At 42.9% G+C, this 19,044-nt stretch overlaps 2 protein-coding genes across 3 annotated transcripts; one reads left to right on the forward strand and one right to left on the reverse strand.

Annotated features, from left to right (window-relative positions):
* The first annotated feature begins 5,429 nt into the window (after nucleotides 1-5,429).
* LOC143328876 (uncharacterized) lies at nucleotides 5,430-9,797 on the forward strand. 2 transcript variants are annotated; one of them, XM_076744297.1, is made up of 3 exons: nucleotides 5,430-5,942; nucleotides 6,791-6,856; nucleotides 7,224-9,797. In XM_076744297.1, the coding sequence occupies exon 3, from the start codon at nucleotides 7,373-7,375 to the stop codon at nucleotides 9,065-9,067; it is 1,695 nt and encodes a 564-aa protein (XP_076600412.1). In that variant the 5' UTR covers nucleotides 5,430-5,942; nucleotides 6,791-6,856; nucleotides 7,224-7,372; the 3' UTR covers nucleotides 9,068-9,797. The 2 variants fall into 2 exon arrangements, with proteins under 2 accessions (XP_076600412.1, XP_076600411.1); XM_076744296.1 differs by having other exon boundaries at nucleotides 6,791-9,797.
* A 794-nt stretch (nucleotides 9,798-10,591) lies between these two features.
* crfb16 (cytokine receptor family member B16) lies at nucleotides 10,592-16,163 on the reverse strand. Its single transcript, XM_076745106.1, has 7 exons — nucleotides 15,925-16,163; nucleotides 14,866-14,992; nucleotides 12,654-12,844; nucleotides 12,409-12,533; nucleotides 11,919-12,072; nucleotides 11,090-11,235; nucleotides 10,592-10,705 (listed from the first exon to the last, which is right to left on the reverse strand). The coding sequence occupies exons 1-7, from the start codon at nucleotides 16,001-16,003 to the stop codon at nucleotides 10,592-10,594; spliced, it is 936 nt and encodes a 311-aa protein (XP_076601221.1). The 5' UTR covers nucleotides 16,004-16,163.
* Nucleotides 16,164-19,044: the final 2,881 nt, after the last annotated feature.

Raw genomic sequence — 19,044 nt, forward strand, 5'->3', positions numbered from 1 at the left:
TGGAACACGCTTTCACTTTCACTTTCACTTTCTCTGAAATGGTCTGACTTCATGAGAAGCTGCTAACTCTTTCTGTCCCTGTTTGTCTCATAAAACCTCCTCCTGTTTTTCAGAGAGGAAGAGCGAGAGGAGAGTGATGTGAAAAAATATATTTAAAATCAAAGCAATGTGTGTGATCCTCTGAGCACTGCTGTAGCTCCACACAGCATATCGTCCCTGAGGAGACGCCCCTGATGTGTGGTCAGTAAAAGGAGGCGGCACAGAGGAGAATCAGACAGTCTTCCCAGAAATCACATGACCTGCACAAAGACTTGCTGTGAGGTGGGAGAGGACAAATAACTGGACTCTAGGGGGACCCCACAGCAGAGGTTCAGAGAGCTGGAGGAAATCAGTTTACAAAGCAACTTCACACAAGTGGAGTTCTTTATCCGTATCCCGTTTATTTTAACCCAAATCCCTTGACCCTTGAAATAATGACTTAATTTCCCCAGCGTGCGTTCAATAAGGTTTTATCTAATCTTCTAAAGGACTTTAACCTTTTCGTCTGTCAGACTCTTTGGAGATAACAGTTTAAATCCAAAGCAGCATTTTGATTCACACTGATTCAGACTCCTGAATTTGACTTTGACAAAGCTCAGCTTGCCAGATGCCCAGCTCACTCAGCTACAAGCTGCAGCTCAGAGTGTGGAACACGCTTTCACTTTCACTTTCTCTGAAATGGTCTGACTTCATGAGAAGCTGCTAACCCTTTCTGTCCCTGTTTGTCTCATAAAACCTCCTGTTTTTCAGAGAGGAAGAGCGAGAGGAGAGTGATGTGAAAAATATATTTAAAAGCAAGTTCAGACTGATTATCAAAAGAACCCACAACATTTTTACAACCTTTTATGAGCTTCTCTCTGAGGGACTGACTGCTTATCCGTTTCATAATTGACTGATCTTATTTATTCAAGATTGCACAAAATGAAGCCACACCCAGACCCATTCCTCTCTGATGTGGACAGTTCCACTTTTGCTACATGAAATCTAAACTTAAGGAGACCTCACCTGCAAATATTAGCAGACAGAAAGAGAACAACACGTATCCAACAAGTGTCGTGGAATGTGAAGGCCGAAGGTACAATCCACAACAGGCCAGAAAAAGTCAAATTCAGCTGTCTGAGGAAAGTGCTCAAAAAGGAGCTGCAGGAGTCGGGGTCCGAGAAGCAAAAATACTTTATTGCCGGCAATAAAGGGGGAAATACATCCAGAAACACACAGCGTGCAATCCTGAAGAAGTCCCAACTTACAATGGTCAGTGCTTCGTCTTTTATACAGTTCAGCTCAAGGTCACCCCCGCCCTTGGGGCATCTTCTCTTTTTCTAGGATTCTTCTATTTTTTTACACCATTACGTTATCTGGCGGCATGGTGGCGCAGCAGGTAGTGCGCGTGCCTCACGGCAAGGAGGTTGCTGGTTTGATCCGCGGGTCGGGCAGGGCCTTTCTGTGTGAAGTTTGCATGTTCTTCCTGTGCATGCGTGGGTTCTCTCCGGCTTCCTCCCACAGACCAAAAACATGCTCATTAGGTTAATTGGTGACTCTAAATTGTCCATAGGTGTGAGTGTGAGTGTGAATGGTTGTTTGTCTGTGTGTCTGTGTATGTTGCCCTGCGATCGGCTGGCGACCGGTTCAGGGTGTACCCCGCCTCTCGCCCATTGCTAGCTGGGATAGGCTCCAGCCCCCTGCAACCCCGAAAGGGATACGCGGGTATAGAAGATGAATGAATGAATGAATGAATGAATGAATTACGTTATCTTCTGGCTGCTGTTCAGCCTGGGCTTGCAGGTGCTCTTTTTTATTTTCTTGCTGTTCTTTTGAAATTACACCATTAGCTTCTGATTGTCATGGGCTCTATTTTTTAAAATATTACCAAATCACAATTTATTGCCATAGTTGCATATAAAGTACAATTACATTCATCTTTAAGTGCACTTTGAGAGTACCTTAAACATAGTAAAGTATGTTGAATCGACAGATGCTCAAATATGGATTGAATACAGTAAGATTATATAAGGACACACAGGGTTATGTAAAGTCACAAACAATACCGGCTAAAACCGGCTGAGACCAGCTAATACTGCTGCAAAGACACCTGCAAAACCATGGAAAACACCGAAGATCCATGATACAGGAGCCCTGCCCTTGTGATCTCTTGATCTCTGCTGCGCAGTACCAGCCTTGCACAGCATCACCATCTTGACCTTATATGTGCCTCTTCTCCATTTCTCCATTGCTCTTGTACTTTTAAGCAAATGAACTATTAAACTTCTACCACAATATTTGCTACTATTGTCTACCATTGGTTACAGTGTTTTACTCAATTCTTCACATATCTGTTGGAAAAAATTATACTACACAAGCTGCAGCTCAGTGTGGAACACGCTTTCACTTTCACTTTCACTTTCTCTGAAATGGTCTGACTTCATGAGAAGCTGCTAACTCTTTCTGTCCCTGTTTGTCTCATAAAACCTCCTCCTGTTTTTCAGAGAGGAAGAGCGAGAGGAGAGTGATGTGAAAAAATATATTTAAAATCAAAGCAATGTGTGTGATCCTCTGAGCACTGCTGTAGCTCCACACAGCATATCGTCCCTGAGGAGACGCCCCTGATGTGTGGTCAGTAAAAGGAGGCGGCACAGAGGAGAATCAGACAGTCTTCCCAGAAATCACATGACCTGCACAAAGACTTGCTGCGAGGTGGGAGAGGACAAATAACTGGACTCTAGGGGGACCCCACAGCAGAGGTTCAGAGAGCTGGAGGAAATCAGTTTACAAAGCAACTTCACACAAGTGGAGTTCTTTATCCGTATCCCGTTTATTTTAACCCAAATCCCTTGACCCTTGAAATAATGACTTAATTTCCCCAGCGTGCGTTCAATAAGGTTTTATCTAATCTTCTAAAGGACTTTAACCTTTTCGTCTGTCAGACTCTTTGGAGATAACAGTTTAAATCCAAAGCAGCATTTTGATTCACACTGATTCAGACTCCTGAATTTGACTTTGACAAAGCTCAGCTTGCCAGATGCCCAGCTCACTCAGCTACAAGCTGCAGCTCAGAGTGTGGAACACGCTTTCACTTTCACTTTCTCTGAAATGGTCTGACTTCATGAGAAGCTGCTAACCCTTTCTGTCCCTGTTTGTCTCATAAAACCTCCTGTTTTTCAGAGAGGAAGAGCGAGAGGAGAGTGATGTGAAAAATATATTTAAAAGCAAGTTCAGACTGATTATCAAAAGAACCCACAACATTTTTACAACCTTTTATGAGCTTCTCTCTGAGGGACTGACTGCTTATCCGTTTCATAATTGACTGATCTTATTTATTCAAGATTGCACAAAATGAAGCCACACCCAGACCCATTCCTCTCTGATGTGGACAGTTCCACTTTTGCTACATGAAATCTAAACTTAAGGAGACCTCACCTGCAAATATTAGCAGACAGAAAGAGAACAACACGTATCCAACAAGTGTCGTGGAATGTGAAGGCCGAAGGTACAATCCACAACAGGCCAGAAAAAGTCAAATTCAGCTGTCTGAGGAAAGTGCTCAAAAAGGAGCTGCAGGAGTCGGGGTCCGAGAAGCAAAAATACTTTATTGCCGGCAATAAAGGGGGAAATACATCCAGAAACACACAGCGTGCAATCCTGAAGAAGTCCCAACTTACAATGGTCAGTGCTTCGTCTTTTATACAGTTCAGCTCAAGGTCACCCCCGCCCTTGGGGCATCTTCTCTTTTTCTAGGATTCTTCTATTTTTTTACACCATTACGTTATCTGGCGGCATGGTGGCGCAGCAGGTAGTGCGCGTGCCTCACGGCAAGGAGGTTGCTGGTTTGATCCGCGGGTCGGGCAGGGCCTTTCTGTGTGAAGTTTGCATGTTCTTCCTGTGCATGCGTGGGTTCTCTCCGGCTTCCTCCCACAGACCAAAAACATGCTCATTAGGTTAATTGGTGACTCTAAATTGTCCATAGGTGTGAGTGTGAGTGTGAATGGTTGTTTGTCTGTGTGTCTGTGTATGTTGCCCTGCGATCGGCTGGCGACCGGTTCAGGGTGTACCCCGCCTCTCGCCCATTGCTAGCTGGGATAGGCTCCAGCCCCCTGCAACCCCGAAAGGGATACGCGGGTATAGAAGATGAATGAATGAATGAATGAATGAATGAATTACGTTATCTTCTGGCTGCTGTTCAGCCTGGGCTTGCAGGTGCTCTTTTTTATTTTCTTGCTGTTCTTTTGAAATTACACCATTAGCTTCTGATTGTCATGGGCTCTATTTTTTAAAATATTACCAAATCACAATTTATTGCCATAGTTGCATATAAAGTACAATTACATTCATCTTTAAGTGCACTTTGAGAGTACCTTAAACATAGTAAAGTATATTGAATCGACAGATGCTCAAATATGGATTGAATACAGTAAGGTTATATAAGGACACACAGGGTTATGTAAAGTCACAAACAATACCGGCTAAAACCGGCTGAGACCAGCTAATACTGCTGCAAAGACACCTGCAAAACCATGGAAAACACCGAAGATCCATGATACAGGAGCCCTGCCCTTGTGATCTCTTGATCTCTGCTGCGCAGTACCAGCCTTGCACAGCATCACCATCTTGACCTTATATGTGCCTCTTCTCCATTTCTCCATTGCTCTTGTACTTTTAAGCAAATGAACTATTAAACTTCTACCACAATATTTGCTACTATTGTCTACCATTGGTTACAGTGTTTTACTCAATTCTTCACATATCTGTTGGAAAAAATTATACTACACAAGCTGCAGCTCAGTGTGGAACACGCTTTCACTTTCACTTTCACTTTCTCTGAAATGGTCTGACTTCATGAGAAGCTGCTAACTCTTTCTGTCCCTGTTTGTCTCATAAAACCTCCTCCTGTTTTTCAGAGAGGAAGAGCGAGAGGAGAGTGATGTGAAAAAATATATTTAAAATCAAAGCAATGTGTGTGATCCTCTGAGCACTGCTGTAGCTCCACACAGCATATCGTCCCTGAGGAGACGCCCCTGATGTGTGGTCAGTAAAAGGAGGCGGCACAGAGGAGAATCAGACAGTCTTCCCAGAAATCACATGACCTGCACAAAGACTTGCTGTGAGGTGGGAGAGGACAAATAACTGGACTCTAGGGGGACCCCACAGCAGAGGTTCAGAGAGCTGGAGGAAATCAGTTTACAAAGCAACTTCACACAAGTGGAGTTCTTTATCCGTATCCCGTTTATTTTAACCCAAATCCCTTGACCCTTGAAATAATGACTTAATTTCCCCAGCGTGCGTTCAATAAGGTTTTATCTAATCTTCTAAAGGACTTTAACCTTTTCGTCTGTCAGACTCTTTGGAGATAACAGTTTAAATCCAAAGCAGCATTTTGATTCACACTGATTCAGACTCCTGAATTTGACTTTGACAAAGCTCAGCTTGCCAGATGCCCAGCTCACTCAGCTACAAGCTGCAGCTCAGAGTGTGGAACACGCTTTCACTTTCACTTTCTCTGAAATGGTCTGACTTCATGAGAAGCTGCTAACCCTTTCTGTCCCTGTTTGTCTCATAAAACCTCCTGTTTTTCAGAGAGGAAGAGCGAGAGGAGAGTGATGTGAAAAATATATTTAAAAGCAAGTTCAGACTGATTATCAAAAGAACCCACAACATTTTTACAACCTTTTATGAGCTTCTCTCTGAGGGACTGACTGCTTATCCGTTTCATAATTGATTGATCTTATTTATTCAAGATTGCACAAAATGAAGCCACACCCAGGTGTGTGTGTGTGTGTGTGTGTGTGTGTGTGTGTGTGTGTGTGTGTGTGTGTGTGTGTGTGTGTGTGTGCGCGCGCACTGCACATATAAAGCAGCTGCAGACCAAACTGAGGCAGAGCTCACCCTCCTTGACAGAGACAACCTGAGCGGTAAGCTGCTGGACCACACTTCTTTTTCTGTGTTTCAATGTTCATGTGATCATTTATTATCTTTATAAACATAACTGCATGATTTCATTTTAGCTTTACATTTATTTGTGTTTGTGCTCATTGTTTTTTGTAGAAAGTCTTTAACGAAGCCCTCCGTGCAGTTTGGCTTCTAGTTTGAGCTTCATCAAATCTGGGTTTTACATCCTGTCCTACATGGCTGACCCAACCTAAGAAAAGACATCATTTCATCTTTTTTACCCTGAGTTTTGCCTCTCAGGCCAAATAAAGACGGCCCCACTTTACTGGAGAAGGTGGCTGAATCCAGGGACATTTTGGGGGGTCTATCCAAATATGTGGATAAAACTTTTTATGTTTGCTAAAAGGTTTTATCCACATGTCTTCCACTGACTTGCACACTGGAGTAAAGCTGCTCCTCCAGGCTCAAAGCAAAGGGAGAATTTTCTCATATTTCCCATAAGACCTTTTTATCGCCCTTCCTGAGATCATTTTTTGGATGGCTGAACATCTTTATTTTTGTTCAAGCTTGGTCGTTTGCTTCGCTTGAGTGTCAGAAAAAGTACTCTGATGTCCCCCTTCAGTAAAAGCTACATCTAGTTGAAGTGTGAGCAGTAAAAGTACACAAGTATTCTTGGCTTCATGTAGTTAAAGTATCAGCAGTAAAAACATACAAAACATGTATTTGTTATATCAGTAGTAAAAGTACAGAGGTATTATTAGCTAAATGTAGTTGAAGTATTAAGTACATAACATATTATTTTGGGGTGGCTAGAAGTTGTGCAAACATAATAAATAAACTATAGAAATAACTTATGCTCATTTCATTGTAGGAATTTGGAGACCAAAGTGTAAATCTGCTGCATCCTGAGGCGGGCGACTGGACTGAGAGCGGACAGGTTTGGTTCTGTTTGAAACAATATAAAAAAATATATAAAATATATTGAATTAATGTTTTAGTTCTACTATAACCTGTTGTAAGACCACCTGTTCACACCAAGTGGATCCTCCTTAATCCGTCGTAGAACGCTGTTCATAATAAGACCAGAATAGCACTATACAGCATTTACAACGATCAGACAGACGTCTAGTGGAGGACTTTTTGTCTAATTGTGTGCAGTCCAGTCACAGGAACTCAAAAGTAACTAAATGGCAGTCTGATAAAAGAGGATTCTGTGGAAAGAATGTTTGATTTCAAAGCCATATGCATTAATGTAACTTCTTGACAAACACTGGGATTATATTTGTACATTTAATCTTTTACAGATTTGGACCTGAGAGCATTTTGTTGACTTCAGGACCAGAAGACATACACTTTCACGAAAAGCTTCAAATATTTTCTAGTTGAAATTAGGTTTGGTCCTGGTGTCATCCGCCTGTTTTTCAAGTACTACATTCACAAGCTGCGGGCTAAGATGGCTTTCTTATTTAAAAAAACACCAACACGGCTTGCTGATGATATTAAAAAACAAAGCAAAGTGCTAAAATGCCATGAAGGTCCTCTCCCTGTTTATAAAATTCCCTTGAAAGAAGAAATCAATATTGATGGGTGCAAGCGTTTCAGTTTTGGGAAGGAGATCACGAAACGTAATCGCACCATAATGGTTCTTGGAGCAACTGGGGCTGGGAAGTCAACTCTCATCAATGGGATGATCAATTACATTCTGGGTGTCGAATGGAAGGATTCATTTCGGTTTAAGTTAGTTCATGAAGATCCATCAAAATCACAAGCTGAAAGCCAGACTTCTGAAGCTACTGTGTACCAAATCAACCACCAGGAGGGTTTTAAAATAGACTACTCACTGACCATTGTTGACACTCCAGGGTTTGGAGATACACGAGGCATCAAAAGAGACAAGATGATCGTAGAACAGCTGCGTAACCTCTTCTCTGCTCAGCGTGGTGTCAGTGACATTGACGCTGTGTGTTTTGTAGCTCAGGCTTCTTTAGCACGACTCACACCAACACAGAAATATGTGTTTGATTCTGTGCTTTCAATCTTTGGCAAAGATGTGGAGGAAAACATCAGGATTCTGGTGACATTTGCAGATGGCCAGCGCCCTCCAGTTCTGGAGGCAATCAATGCTTCAGGTGTTCCATGTCCTAAAACATCAAACGGGCTCCCAGTTCACTTCAAATTCAATAATTCAGCATTGTTTGCACACAACGAAACTTCTGCAGCAAAAAGCACGAGTGACGATGATGAAGATGGAAGCTTTGATAAGATGTTTTGGGACATGGGGACAAAGAGCTTGAAGAGGTTCTTTGTTGCTTTGAATGTCATAAACACCAAAAGCTTGACTTTGACGAAAGAGGTCCTCAGACAAAGAGAGAATCTCGAGATTTCAGTGGAAAATTTGCAGAAACAGGTTAAAGTTGGGTTAGCCAAGCTTGAGGAGATAAAAGTTTTATCTGAAGAAGTGAAAAAGCATGAGGCAGAGATCAGCAGAAATGAGGACTTTGAGTTTGAAGTTACTATCAAAAAACCTGTTCAAATAGATATTTCTGGAACTCGAGTATTCCTCACCAACTGTCAGCAGTGTCATTCCACCTGTCACGATAATTGTGCCTATGCCAAAGATGAGGATAAAGTCCGCTGTGTTGCAATTGGAAAAGATGGAAAATGTACACAGTGTCCAGGCAAATGTCACTGGAGTGTACATCATAATCAGAAGTACAAGTGGGATTATCAGGATGTTAAAGAAAAAATAACAAACAAAGATCTGAAAGAAAAGTACCAAAAAGCCACAAAGGGTAAGATGTCTGTTGAGACATTGATTGAAAAAATGCAGGAGGAATATGATCATAAGCAGGTTGAGGTGAAGGAACTGATAAAGAAATCTGCTGAGTGTTTAAACAGACTGAAGGAGATAGCGCTGAAGCCAGATCCTCTCTCCACTCCAGAGTACATTGACATGATTATTGAGGGAGAGAAACATGAGGGCAAGCCAGGCTGGATGCAGCGAGTTCAGTCCCTGATGGAGATAAAAGAAAAAGCAGAGTATATGGTTCGAGTAAGCAAAGGAGACACACTCCTCCAGAGTCCACCTACTGACATCCAGCGTAGGAACAAAGAGTACAAAGAGCAAAGCCAACCTGGACAGCACTGAGACTACCAAGAAACCAAGACTAGAACAAGATCAAAACTGACGAAGACCAAGACAAGACCGAGCCCAAGTCTGAGATTGACCAAGATGAGACTGAGACAGACATTGACACAGGCCAAGACAAGACCAAGACTGATTCTTAAATGAACAAAGACCAAGACAGTGAGCTTGATAATCAACAAGATCAGTGCCAACCAAGACAAGACCAAAACTTTACAAGAACAAGAATACAAGGGTCGGGTCCTAGGCTTCTGTTCTGGTACCAGCAGTACCACAGTGGTCACCATGATGCAGTTTTACAGAGAAAAGTCTTTTGTATTTACATTGTTTTGAGGGATTCATGCTGCGCTCGCCAGTTAGTCACCAAAAATGCCGAAATGATTTAACATGTTTGCTTTAAGCCTCTTTAGACTCTGCTTCTTCGTCAGCTCTGAAGCCGGTGTAGGGTTCTGTTACTCTTCAAAATGTTGTCTAAGTAGATAGCTGATTGCTAACGTGAGAGCCAGAACACCTTTGTAAAGTCAATGGTATATCGTACACTCTAGTAACTGTATTGTGCATTGCTCTAAATGTGTTTTGCATGCTTGTGTTTCTGAATGAAGTGAGTAAAGTAAAACCAAAGGAAATACGTAATGATTTGGACAAATTTTGCAACTGTGACCAGTGTACATTGTTCAATAGCTGCTGTTGTTACACAGAGCTATCAGAGGTTTTCATTCTCATTGTAATGTAACTAATGAGTATTGACATAAAAACTACTGATTTGTATTCAAACACATTTTTGTCCTTTGTTTTAATGAAGTGGAGAAATTCTTGAATGATGAACAATTAGTGAAAGTTTTATTATTTAAAAGTCTGCTCATAACACAAAAAGCAGCGAAGAACAGAAGTTGTGGCCGGTCGAGGACACTGTTCACAATCTGAACTGCTTTGAATGTAAATTTACAATGCAAACAGGAATGTGTCTTGTTGGCACAATGCAGTCAAACAGGAACGTTAACGACGGTCTCAATGCATTCCCTGTCTGTAAGTAGACTTGGCATCCCGTCCAGCCTGACTGAGCCCATGTCAAACTGATTGTTCTGCAGTTACACTTTCAAGCAGTTTCAAGCACTTGGTCCAAAATTGAAGCACTTTTCAAAACCTTGAAAACACAGCATTAAAATTCAATCTGGTGTTCAGTGCAGGCAAGGGAGGAGGAAGGAAATGCCATTGTTTGGGTAAGAATGAATACTTCCTGAAGATGAAGGGACCATGGTTACTGACCACATGGTTGAGGTCAGGGAAGAGCAATCTGGCATTTTATTGACTTCCTCCATGCGTGGAGCTCTATGATAACATCACCAGACTTCCTCTTTTGCTTCCTCCGGATGAGAGTCATAATTCCTTCACCCTTCTTCTGCTGGTTCCAGTTTTTCCCACAGGATTTGAATGCACCACAAACTCAACAGCATCTTCTCAAAACATTCACGAACTCCACAAAATCCACGATGAATGAAGTTCAATACTTTGTTCTTGCACTTGGTCTCAGCTGGTCTCAGCTGGTCCTCGGTGTTCAGAGACGACACTCTGCACTATGTGGATCGTCTCACAAGTCTCCACGTCCTCAGGCCTCTTCGGGATTTGAATGTCCCAGTCACGCTACAACATCAAAACCACGTAGTCAGTAGAGTTAAACTGATGTTTGTCCCACTGAGTCAAATCCAAAAATGTACAGATGACAGCATTTATTTATGGTTCTGATCTCAGGCTCTGACGGATTATTAGTAAAAGTTTAAGCAGCTTTCAGGCCTGTTTGAAAAATGTGAAATACCTTATTTCCACAATTTTTCCACAAGAAAATAACAGAAACAATAAATGATATTATTGAAAGATACTGATGTCCAACAGTAGAAAAACAAAGAATCAAATAACACACACAGCTGCAAAGTTTCAGGAGGTCAAATTTGTTGTAAATTCACAGTTTTAAGAACTAACTGACTCTTATTTCTGGAGTTACCATGATTTTCTGGGAGTGGGACTGACCAGTGAGTGGGGCATTGGCTCTTTATGGAAATACGTTCGGCAGGCGTGTGGTCGGCAGTGGACGACGAACCAGAACACAGCGAACAGGAGACCCGCTGTGATGAGGACAGTGACGGTCACGGTGGTCGGCCTCCTCCACGTAGCGTCTGGACATGCAAGTAAATCATGAGAAAAGTTTCCGCCGTTATTCCTTTTTGAATCCAGAGTTTTCCTTTAAATCCTTTCATTCATCACAAGGCGTTTGTAAACCGAATCATGACAGAATTTTAAAGGTTGTTTCTTATTTGTTACTTGCTGAGTAAACATGACCTTTTGTTGGGAATAAGCTTGATTTGGACCAACATTTTATATCACACTGGTGATGTAAACAGACATTTTGGAAAGTGAGAAGGAATGGAGGAATATTTTGTAAAGAATGAGAAGCAAGAGGACGTGAAAGTTTGGACATTTCAGGAAAGTAACATCATGGAACATACTGTTTTTGGGGGTGAGGACAGTTTTCTCGGGACACATATTAGGTCAGTAAAGGTTAAAAGTAAGTGTGTGTGTGTATTCCTTACGTTGTGGGGACATAAACCTGTGTACACAGTCACATTGTGGGGACCCACTTTCCTTATGGGGACAAAATGCAGGTCCCCATAATGTAAATCATTAAATTTTAGGATGAAGACTGGGGTTAAGGTTCTGGTAAGGTTAGGGTTAGTAGAGGTTTTGGTTATGGTTAAGGTAACTCTCCAGGAAATGAATGTACGCCTGTGTAATGTCCCCATAAATTATGTATACACAATTGTATGTGAATGTGTGTGTGTGTGTTTGCCTGTGCACACACCTGTACCTGCGATGGACACACACTGGGTGTCAGTGCTGCTGCTGTGCAGCTGTTTGTTCAGGACTGTCTGAGCTCTGACGCAGTACACAGCTCCTTCCTGCAGGGCGGCGACGTGCAGCATCGTCTGTTCAGCTGGCATTGAGTACACAGCAGCCTGAAAGACGGAGAGAGAGAGCAACACAACTGTTTTTTCAATAGATGAAGAAGAGAAGAAAAGATAAAGGAAGAAAGAAAGAAGCAGAGAAGAAAGCAGGGTGTGAGGAAAAGGCAGGCAAGAAACAAAGGCACAAGATGAAAAGAGAAAATAGAGGGAAAGACAGGGATAAAGGAGGAGGATAAAGGAAAGGAAGAAGAGCAGATATCAAGAAAAAGGAAAGGACAGGAAACATACCAATGGGACAAGAATGATAAGATATAATAAGAAATACAAGAAATGGTTGAGATGAGGATAGATGAGATGAGAAAAAGAAGACGTGAAGTAAACAATGACCTGCTGCTCGTCGTCTCTCTTCCACACCATCACGCTGACGACAGCAGTGAGAGGAAGCTTGCTGAAGGTCACCTGCAGGGCGTCGCCTGCCGCCGTCACCACCATCTCCGGCACCGTCAGGACCGCTGCCAGCAAGAGATTCACACATCAGCTTACCGTACAGGCCGTCTCATCATGTTTCTCTTGTCCAATGTTTAGTTTCACAGCTGTTTCTGCAGGAAAACCTGCTGCTGTTAGCGTCTTACTGTCTCTGCGGTTGAAAGGTGGACTGAGTTTGGTCCAGGGCGACAGCTGGGACCCGCACTGCGCTCTGACGTGGAGGTTGTAGTCGGAGTCGGAGCCCAGGTCAAAGGTCAGGTCGCAGTGAGTGTGAGGAGTCTGCCGGCACTCGGGAGCATCCACCCAGCTGCCGTTCAGGACTGTCAACTCAAATTCCCTGAAGGATAAAGAGACACGCAGAGAGCTCTCGTCTTTCTGTTTCTTTATCGTGAGTGTTTTTTGTTTTGTGGTCTTTCTGTAGCAGATTTCCTCTGCTGAGAGCAGAACTGGTCGTGGAACTGGTGTTGCAAGCTGACACTAATTTAAAATCATTTGCACACATCTGTGTCTGCAGTTGTGCCTCTGGCTACAATCATTACCCAAACTCCGATACCACAGCCTGCAAACCTCCACCAGCTCAGTCTTTTTGTTCTCTTAGTTTTTTTCAATCGGAACTCTGCAATCAAATTAAAGGTAAAGATGAGTCATCGTGTCAGTCTGCTGACAGGTGGAGGCTACAGTTTCCTGCTCTAACCAGCAGGTATTGTTCAAACTCACAAAAACCTCATTTTATGTTCCACTGTCCCAAAACTTTCCAAATATGTCACATTGCACTGAATGTTGGGGGAAAGTGTGTTAAATAACCCATTCATCTTCTTCAGCTTATCCAGGATGGGGTTGTGGTGGCGGTAGGTTAAGCAGGGTACTCCAGGCATCCCCCCAGCTTCTTCTGGGGGATCCTGATGTGATCCTAGGCCACATCTAATCCTTGCAGAAAGTTCCGGGTCTGCTCCTGGGTCTCTTCCTAGTTTGACGTGCCAAAGGAAGGCACCCAGGAGGATCCTGATCAGACGCCTGAATCACCTCAACTGGCTCCTGACTCTACTCTGACCTCATTTCAGCAGATTGTAGGCTTGGAACGTAGATCAACTGTGGAAAGCTTTGTCTCTCGGCTCAGCTCCCTCTTCACCACAATGGTCCAGTACACAGTACCCACATCTGACACAGCACCAGTCCGCCTGTTCATCTCATGCTCTGTTCCACTGTCTCTTGTGAACAAGATCCCAACAAATGAAACTCATGTGCTTGGGCGGCAACTCGCTCCCAAACCCGGAGGGACCAATCCACCAGTTTCTGACAGACAACCACGGCCTCAGATTTGGAGGTGCTGCAAGTCTGATGAAGCCAACAGAACCACGTCATCTGCAAAAGCACATGCGATTCTGAGGTTGCCAAACCAGACTCTCTGCAGGTTGCACCTTGAAATCTTGCCCACGAATCTCACAAACAGGATCACTGACAAAGTGCAACCTTGGCAGTTCACTGCGCTTTCTTTCCGAGCCTACAGCCATGCTAGCGGCTCTGTGAAGCTGTATTTAGGATCAGTGGTGCTTTAAGCTGCATGCTGATCTTTGATAGGTATAATGTTTACTGTGTTCACCATCTTAGCTTAGCATGTTAACACTTGCTAATTAGAACTAAGCACAGAGTAGAGTTTAGGCCGCTAAAAATGAGAGGAACGCATTTCATCAGGATCCATGTCATAGATATTTTGATAAAAACAGAAACATCAATGTCATGGTGGCACTAGAGGAAATACCAGAAGTCAGGAGGAATAACTGTGGAAGGATCATGAGTGTCTGTAGAGCGGTGGACCGACGTACCTCCAGCAGAGTCAGAGTGTTTTTAAGACTTCAAAACAGCCACAGGAATGTTCCTGAGGCTTAATTAAATCTTCTCCTTTGTGATTGAGAGCTGTCAGCTGCCTATTTCACATATTTCACCCTCTGATATAACTGCACTGCCAAACTCTCCCTGAACAAAGCTTTCATTGTAGTCAAAGAAGCACAGTGTATACTGTAACTGCAAACACAAACACAATCAGCAAACAAGTCTGAGTAGTTTGTCCTTTAGCTAAAACGAAAAGAAAAAAAAAAAAATCACTGATTCCAGCTTCTGAAATGTGAATATTTTCTTTTCTCAGTCTATGAAATCAAACTGAATATATTTAGATTTTGTGCTGTCAATTAAATCATACTGTGTGATACGCTCGTACATACATTATACATAAATTAAAAGGATGAGTTATTCTACATTCTTCTATATTTTCTCTCTGACAGCAAGCCCCATTTGAAAAGAACAGAAAGAAAAGAAAAGAAAAGAAAAGAACACCCCAGTTTTTGCACGTGTCTGACTTACCCCTGGAACTGGACAGAGTAAAGGATTGCAGTGTTGCACGGAGCCTGCAGTGGGCGCCACTTCAGAACGTGTCTCAAGTCAACAGACTCCATGAAAACTCTGCTGGGAGCCGGCAGCGTCCAAACATCTGTCGTCACAGTGAGTTCACATTTTAAGTCTTATTTCAGACATCAGCTGATAGAGAGAGACGGGAGGTTCTGCCCATAGGACCCCAGTTTAGTACAGTCAGACGGACTCTGTTTACCCCTGTTTTCAGTCTTTATGCTAAGCTAACCAGCTGCTGACTGTATCTTCATGTTTACTGTGTAGACATCAGAGTGAAATCAACTTGAACATCCAACTCTCAGCAAGCTCACATCAAGAACGTCCTGGGTTCGAGTCCCAGCAGGGGAATCTGCCTGTTCTCCCTCTATTTGTTTCAGTTCACCACATTAAGACCCGCTACGTCTGAATGCCTACACGGGTTAAACGCAGAGAACGAGTTTCTCCTACAGCAATCGATAAAGGATCATTCAAAAATATTGACTGTGTAGTTAAGGTTTGGGTGTCTTGTCCTTCAGAAGGAAACAGGGATGAACATTTGGCTCGTGTTCAAGCGTTTTGTCGACCCTGACCTCCTGGATCGTAACCATCCTGCTGTCTTAGGTTCTGGCCACCAGATTAACTATTTCAACATTATTTCTGATAAATTCTGTTTTGTTATTTTAACATATCACTGTGATACCCTGTGATCCGACTGAAGAAGCCAATCAGAGCAGTGACAACTGTGACACTTTGTTTTTACTGAAAGTTGAATTGAATTGAATCTTTCAGTTTTTATTATCAGTTTTCTCATCAGGTTCATCTTTAGCAGTTATTAATGCAAGAAACAGGATTTTAAGCTCTGTGATTGGATGTTCTTGCTGAAATGCACCCTGGGAGTTGCAGTTAACTTCTCTCCTTTAAGTTTCATTTCCACAGGTTTTTTTTTTTTTTTTTTCTCTTATTCAAAGAACCAGGTGTTTTCTACCATAGTTGTTCTGGTCTATCTGTGTCAGCAGGAAGTATAAGTGAACTCACAGTTTGTGAAGTCCAGGAGAACCATCATCATCACCAGCAGACTCACAGTGTGTCTCAATTTCATGTCCAGGGCGTTCATCTCCACAACCGAAGGAGAAAGAAATCTGGTCACATCAGGTCCACCATGTTCAAATCCCACCTGTGACCTGCATGGACTGATCCAGAAGACAGAGTACAGTCCAGAAGTCCCTCAAAGAAAACCTGGATAGTCCTTTTGTTTTTCACGCAGTGCTCATTCCTGGATCTGCCCTTCAGCTCATCAAGTGAATAAAAGCCTTAAATCACTGTGAAGATCACGATAATATCATCTCTCAGTTGAAGATCCACCTGGTCCAGAGTTTGAAGCTTCTGTCAGAGCAGAAGCCATGAGTGTCACTGCAATCTGGCCTGGATCAGACGAGAAAAGCTGCATCCGGATGTTGGTGCTGGATTGTGGGCTGTAGAGCCGGTCTGACTTGTTGTCAGCTCCCTCAGGGTGTCAGCTGTACTCCTCAGGCTAAACTCATAGCACACCTGATGAGCTCTGAAGACAGTGTAGGGCCTGTAGAGCTGCTGGTATCTGCCTCTTAATTAGGCTCCTCCTGTTTTGTTGTGTGCGAGGCAGAAAGCAGCTAACCCAAAATAAAGTGAAATTGTTCTTGACTCCTTTCATCACATCAAAAATAGTATTTTTATAGTATTTAGTCATCATCCTGGCCTCTTCTGGATAAACTGGATGGTGATTGCGCTCTGTTTCCTCAGAAGGCAGCACTTTCAATATAATTCGCTATTGGTCAGTACCGCGAATTCCAGAGTTCAAAGGGCAACATTGAAGGCTACGCTGAACATTCACCTGGATTAGTTTTGGATGGATCAATCAAACAGCTGTTCATGTCCCATCTGAAACCGAAAAGTGCTTCTGTTCAACTCAGCATGTTACTGGCTTCTCTGGTTGCTAGGTTTCATTTGGCGGACTGTGATTGGTCAAGTGAGGTGTTAATTCAAACCTGAGACTCCACAGAGGAACTGGAGACAAGATGGCACCAGTTTATGTTTGTGGAAAACACAAAAGACGAGCACAGCCTGCTAATGTGAGAGGAGAAAACGTCTTTCTGTGGATTATTTTCATGTTTTGGACCAAAAACCTTCACTGCAGTGGATCTTCTGGACCTCTCTGGGTGTTTTGTCAGAGTTTAATTGATCTGTGGATCACTGAGAGACGCTAATCTGTGAGTTGTTTTTAAAAACGGTTGTTCCTCTGCTGTTGGTGTTTATTGAGCGTCCTGTTGTGATTGTATCTTGAAATGGTTTGCATCGATCGATTCTCGTGAATCTGAGCTTTCTAACGGTGTTTGATATGAGTCTAAGTGTGAACGTAGCGTTTGTTTTAATAGAACAGTAAACAACATTAAATTCTCCATCATTGGGCCGAGGAACAGTGTGTGTGTGTGTGTGTGTGTGTGTGTATGTGTGTGTGTGTGTGTGTGTGTGTGGCACATGGCTGTCAGCCTCATGAGTGGTTGTGTATTTGTGCCGGTGTCATAGTGATGCTGGCACAGAGCCTCGATGTGTAACTGCTGTTCAGGCTGTCCTCCTCGATCTTCTACGTGGTGAAACAGTTAGTGGGTCCCTGCGTGTTTTAATTACAGGTGTGCAGTAGTTATAGTAACACTGATCTTGATCAGGGTTTGGAACTGTTTCGCCATAAATGCATGATGATTCATTGTATGCTTGCATCACGGATCATCTGCTGCATGACTTGAGTTGAAACTGAACCTGGATCAGGTGTTTACCTGCATGCCACAGTACCTGTCAGAGTACTCCAGTCAGCATTCAGGATTATCCAGGATATGATGTTTGTACACGCAGCAATGGGTGACGTTCATGAAGAGGTTTGCTCCTGTCTGAATCTCCATTCTCAGTCTCTGGATAAACATGGACAGCATGAAATCTCGACAAAAGGAAACTTTAAAAAACAGTTTAACAAGAATGATGGAGAAATAAAATCATGACATCAAAAAAGCATTTGGAGCCACACTTGACGACTAATACTGAAAAACATCAAGAGTTAGTCTCAGGGTGGATTTCTCCTTTGGCTGCAGAGTGCTCGGTGTTTCTTATTAGAACTTGTTTAGTAAGAATGAATGTGATGTTTTGTGTACTTATATCTGGATCTGTTTAATTCAGCACTTGTTGTGTGTCCCAGAGTGAATGTTGTGGCTCAGTGTGACCATGTTTCTGTCAGACTGACGGGACAGAAAGAGGGTGAGCTGTCAGACTTTGGACTCGTGATCATCAAACATTAACTGTCTCCAATCATAAAGCTATAAAACACAGGACAGCCCAAACAGCCTGCCAACAGTCTGCTTTTTGTAGCCTGAAACCTCTTTTTTCCATTTCAAAATATGTTCACACAAGTTCAAGCAGCTGAAACTTTTCCACCGAAGCCTCAAAAATGATCAAATCAATCTGCAGGAACTGAAAGTCACGGTGGAATAATTGAATCTGAACTGGTCCACAATCTGTTTAGAAGAGCAGTTTCAGTGTAACCTGCCTCCTGAACTGATAAAGAAATGGTGTCATTAGTCGACATTATTGCACTCCTGATTCTTTGACCCATCAGCAGGGTTGAAACTGGACTTCCTTATTTGTACACGAAAGGTTTTAATGTCATTTCACATCCTGCTGCAGAGGCTTCTGCTTTTGTCCATGTTCACAGGCAGTTCGCTGGTTCATTGGCGGAAATACGAGAGGTGAAAAGGTTGAGAGAAGAGGGAGGCAGCGACACTGCCGGAGTTTCACTTCCCCCCAGTTTACACATTATTTAATGTGGAGCAACAGGATGAAAGAAATGCTGAACTGGTGTTCGAGTGATCAGATCTACTCAAGTCTTTATTTCTATGTGCAACATTTATATTTATATGGAATTATGTAATGAAAAAATGCACAGCGAAGTATAGTGGCAGTAGTGAACACTGACAGAACAGAGTGGGTTATGATCTCTGTACTCAACATCTCCAGCTCCCGTGTTAAAGTCTGATGTTTTCTTGTCCCGTCCATCCAGCCCGACCCCCTCCCCCTGTGTACCTTAATGTACCACCACACCAAATAACACCAGCTCTAACACTCTCTATGGCCCGC

Source organism: Chaetodon auriga, chromosome 12, assembly GCF_051107435.1.
Source record: "Chaetodon auriga isolate fChaAug3 chromosome 12, fChaAug3.hap1, whole genome shotgun sequence".
Lineage (NCBI taxonomy): Eukaryota > Metazoa > Chordata > Actinopteri > Chaetodontiformes > Chaetodontidae > Chaetodon > Chaetodon auriga.

Bases quoted from the DNA above. Each gene is read 5' to 3' on its own strand.
- LOC143328876 (XM_076744296.1), top strand. From the start codon at position 7,373: ATGGCTTTCTTATTTAAAAAAACACCAACACGGCTTGCTGATGATATT.
- crfb16 (XM_076745106.1), bottom strand. From the start codon at position 16,003: ATGAACGCCCTGGACATGAAATTGAGACACACTGTGAGTCTGCTGGTG. The intron at 12,073-12,408 runs GTCATTGTTTAC...TCCGTCTTTCAG, and splicing joins AGAGAGACGACGAGCAGCAG to GCTGCTGTGTACTCAATGCC. The intron at 11,236-11,918 runs GTGTGTGCACAG...TTGCATGTCCAG, and splicing joins TGTGTCCATCGCAGGTACAG to ACGCTACGTGGAGGAGGCCG.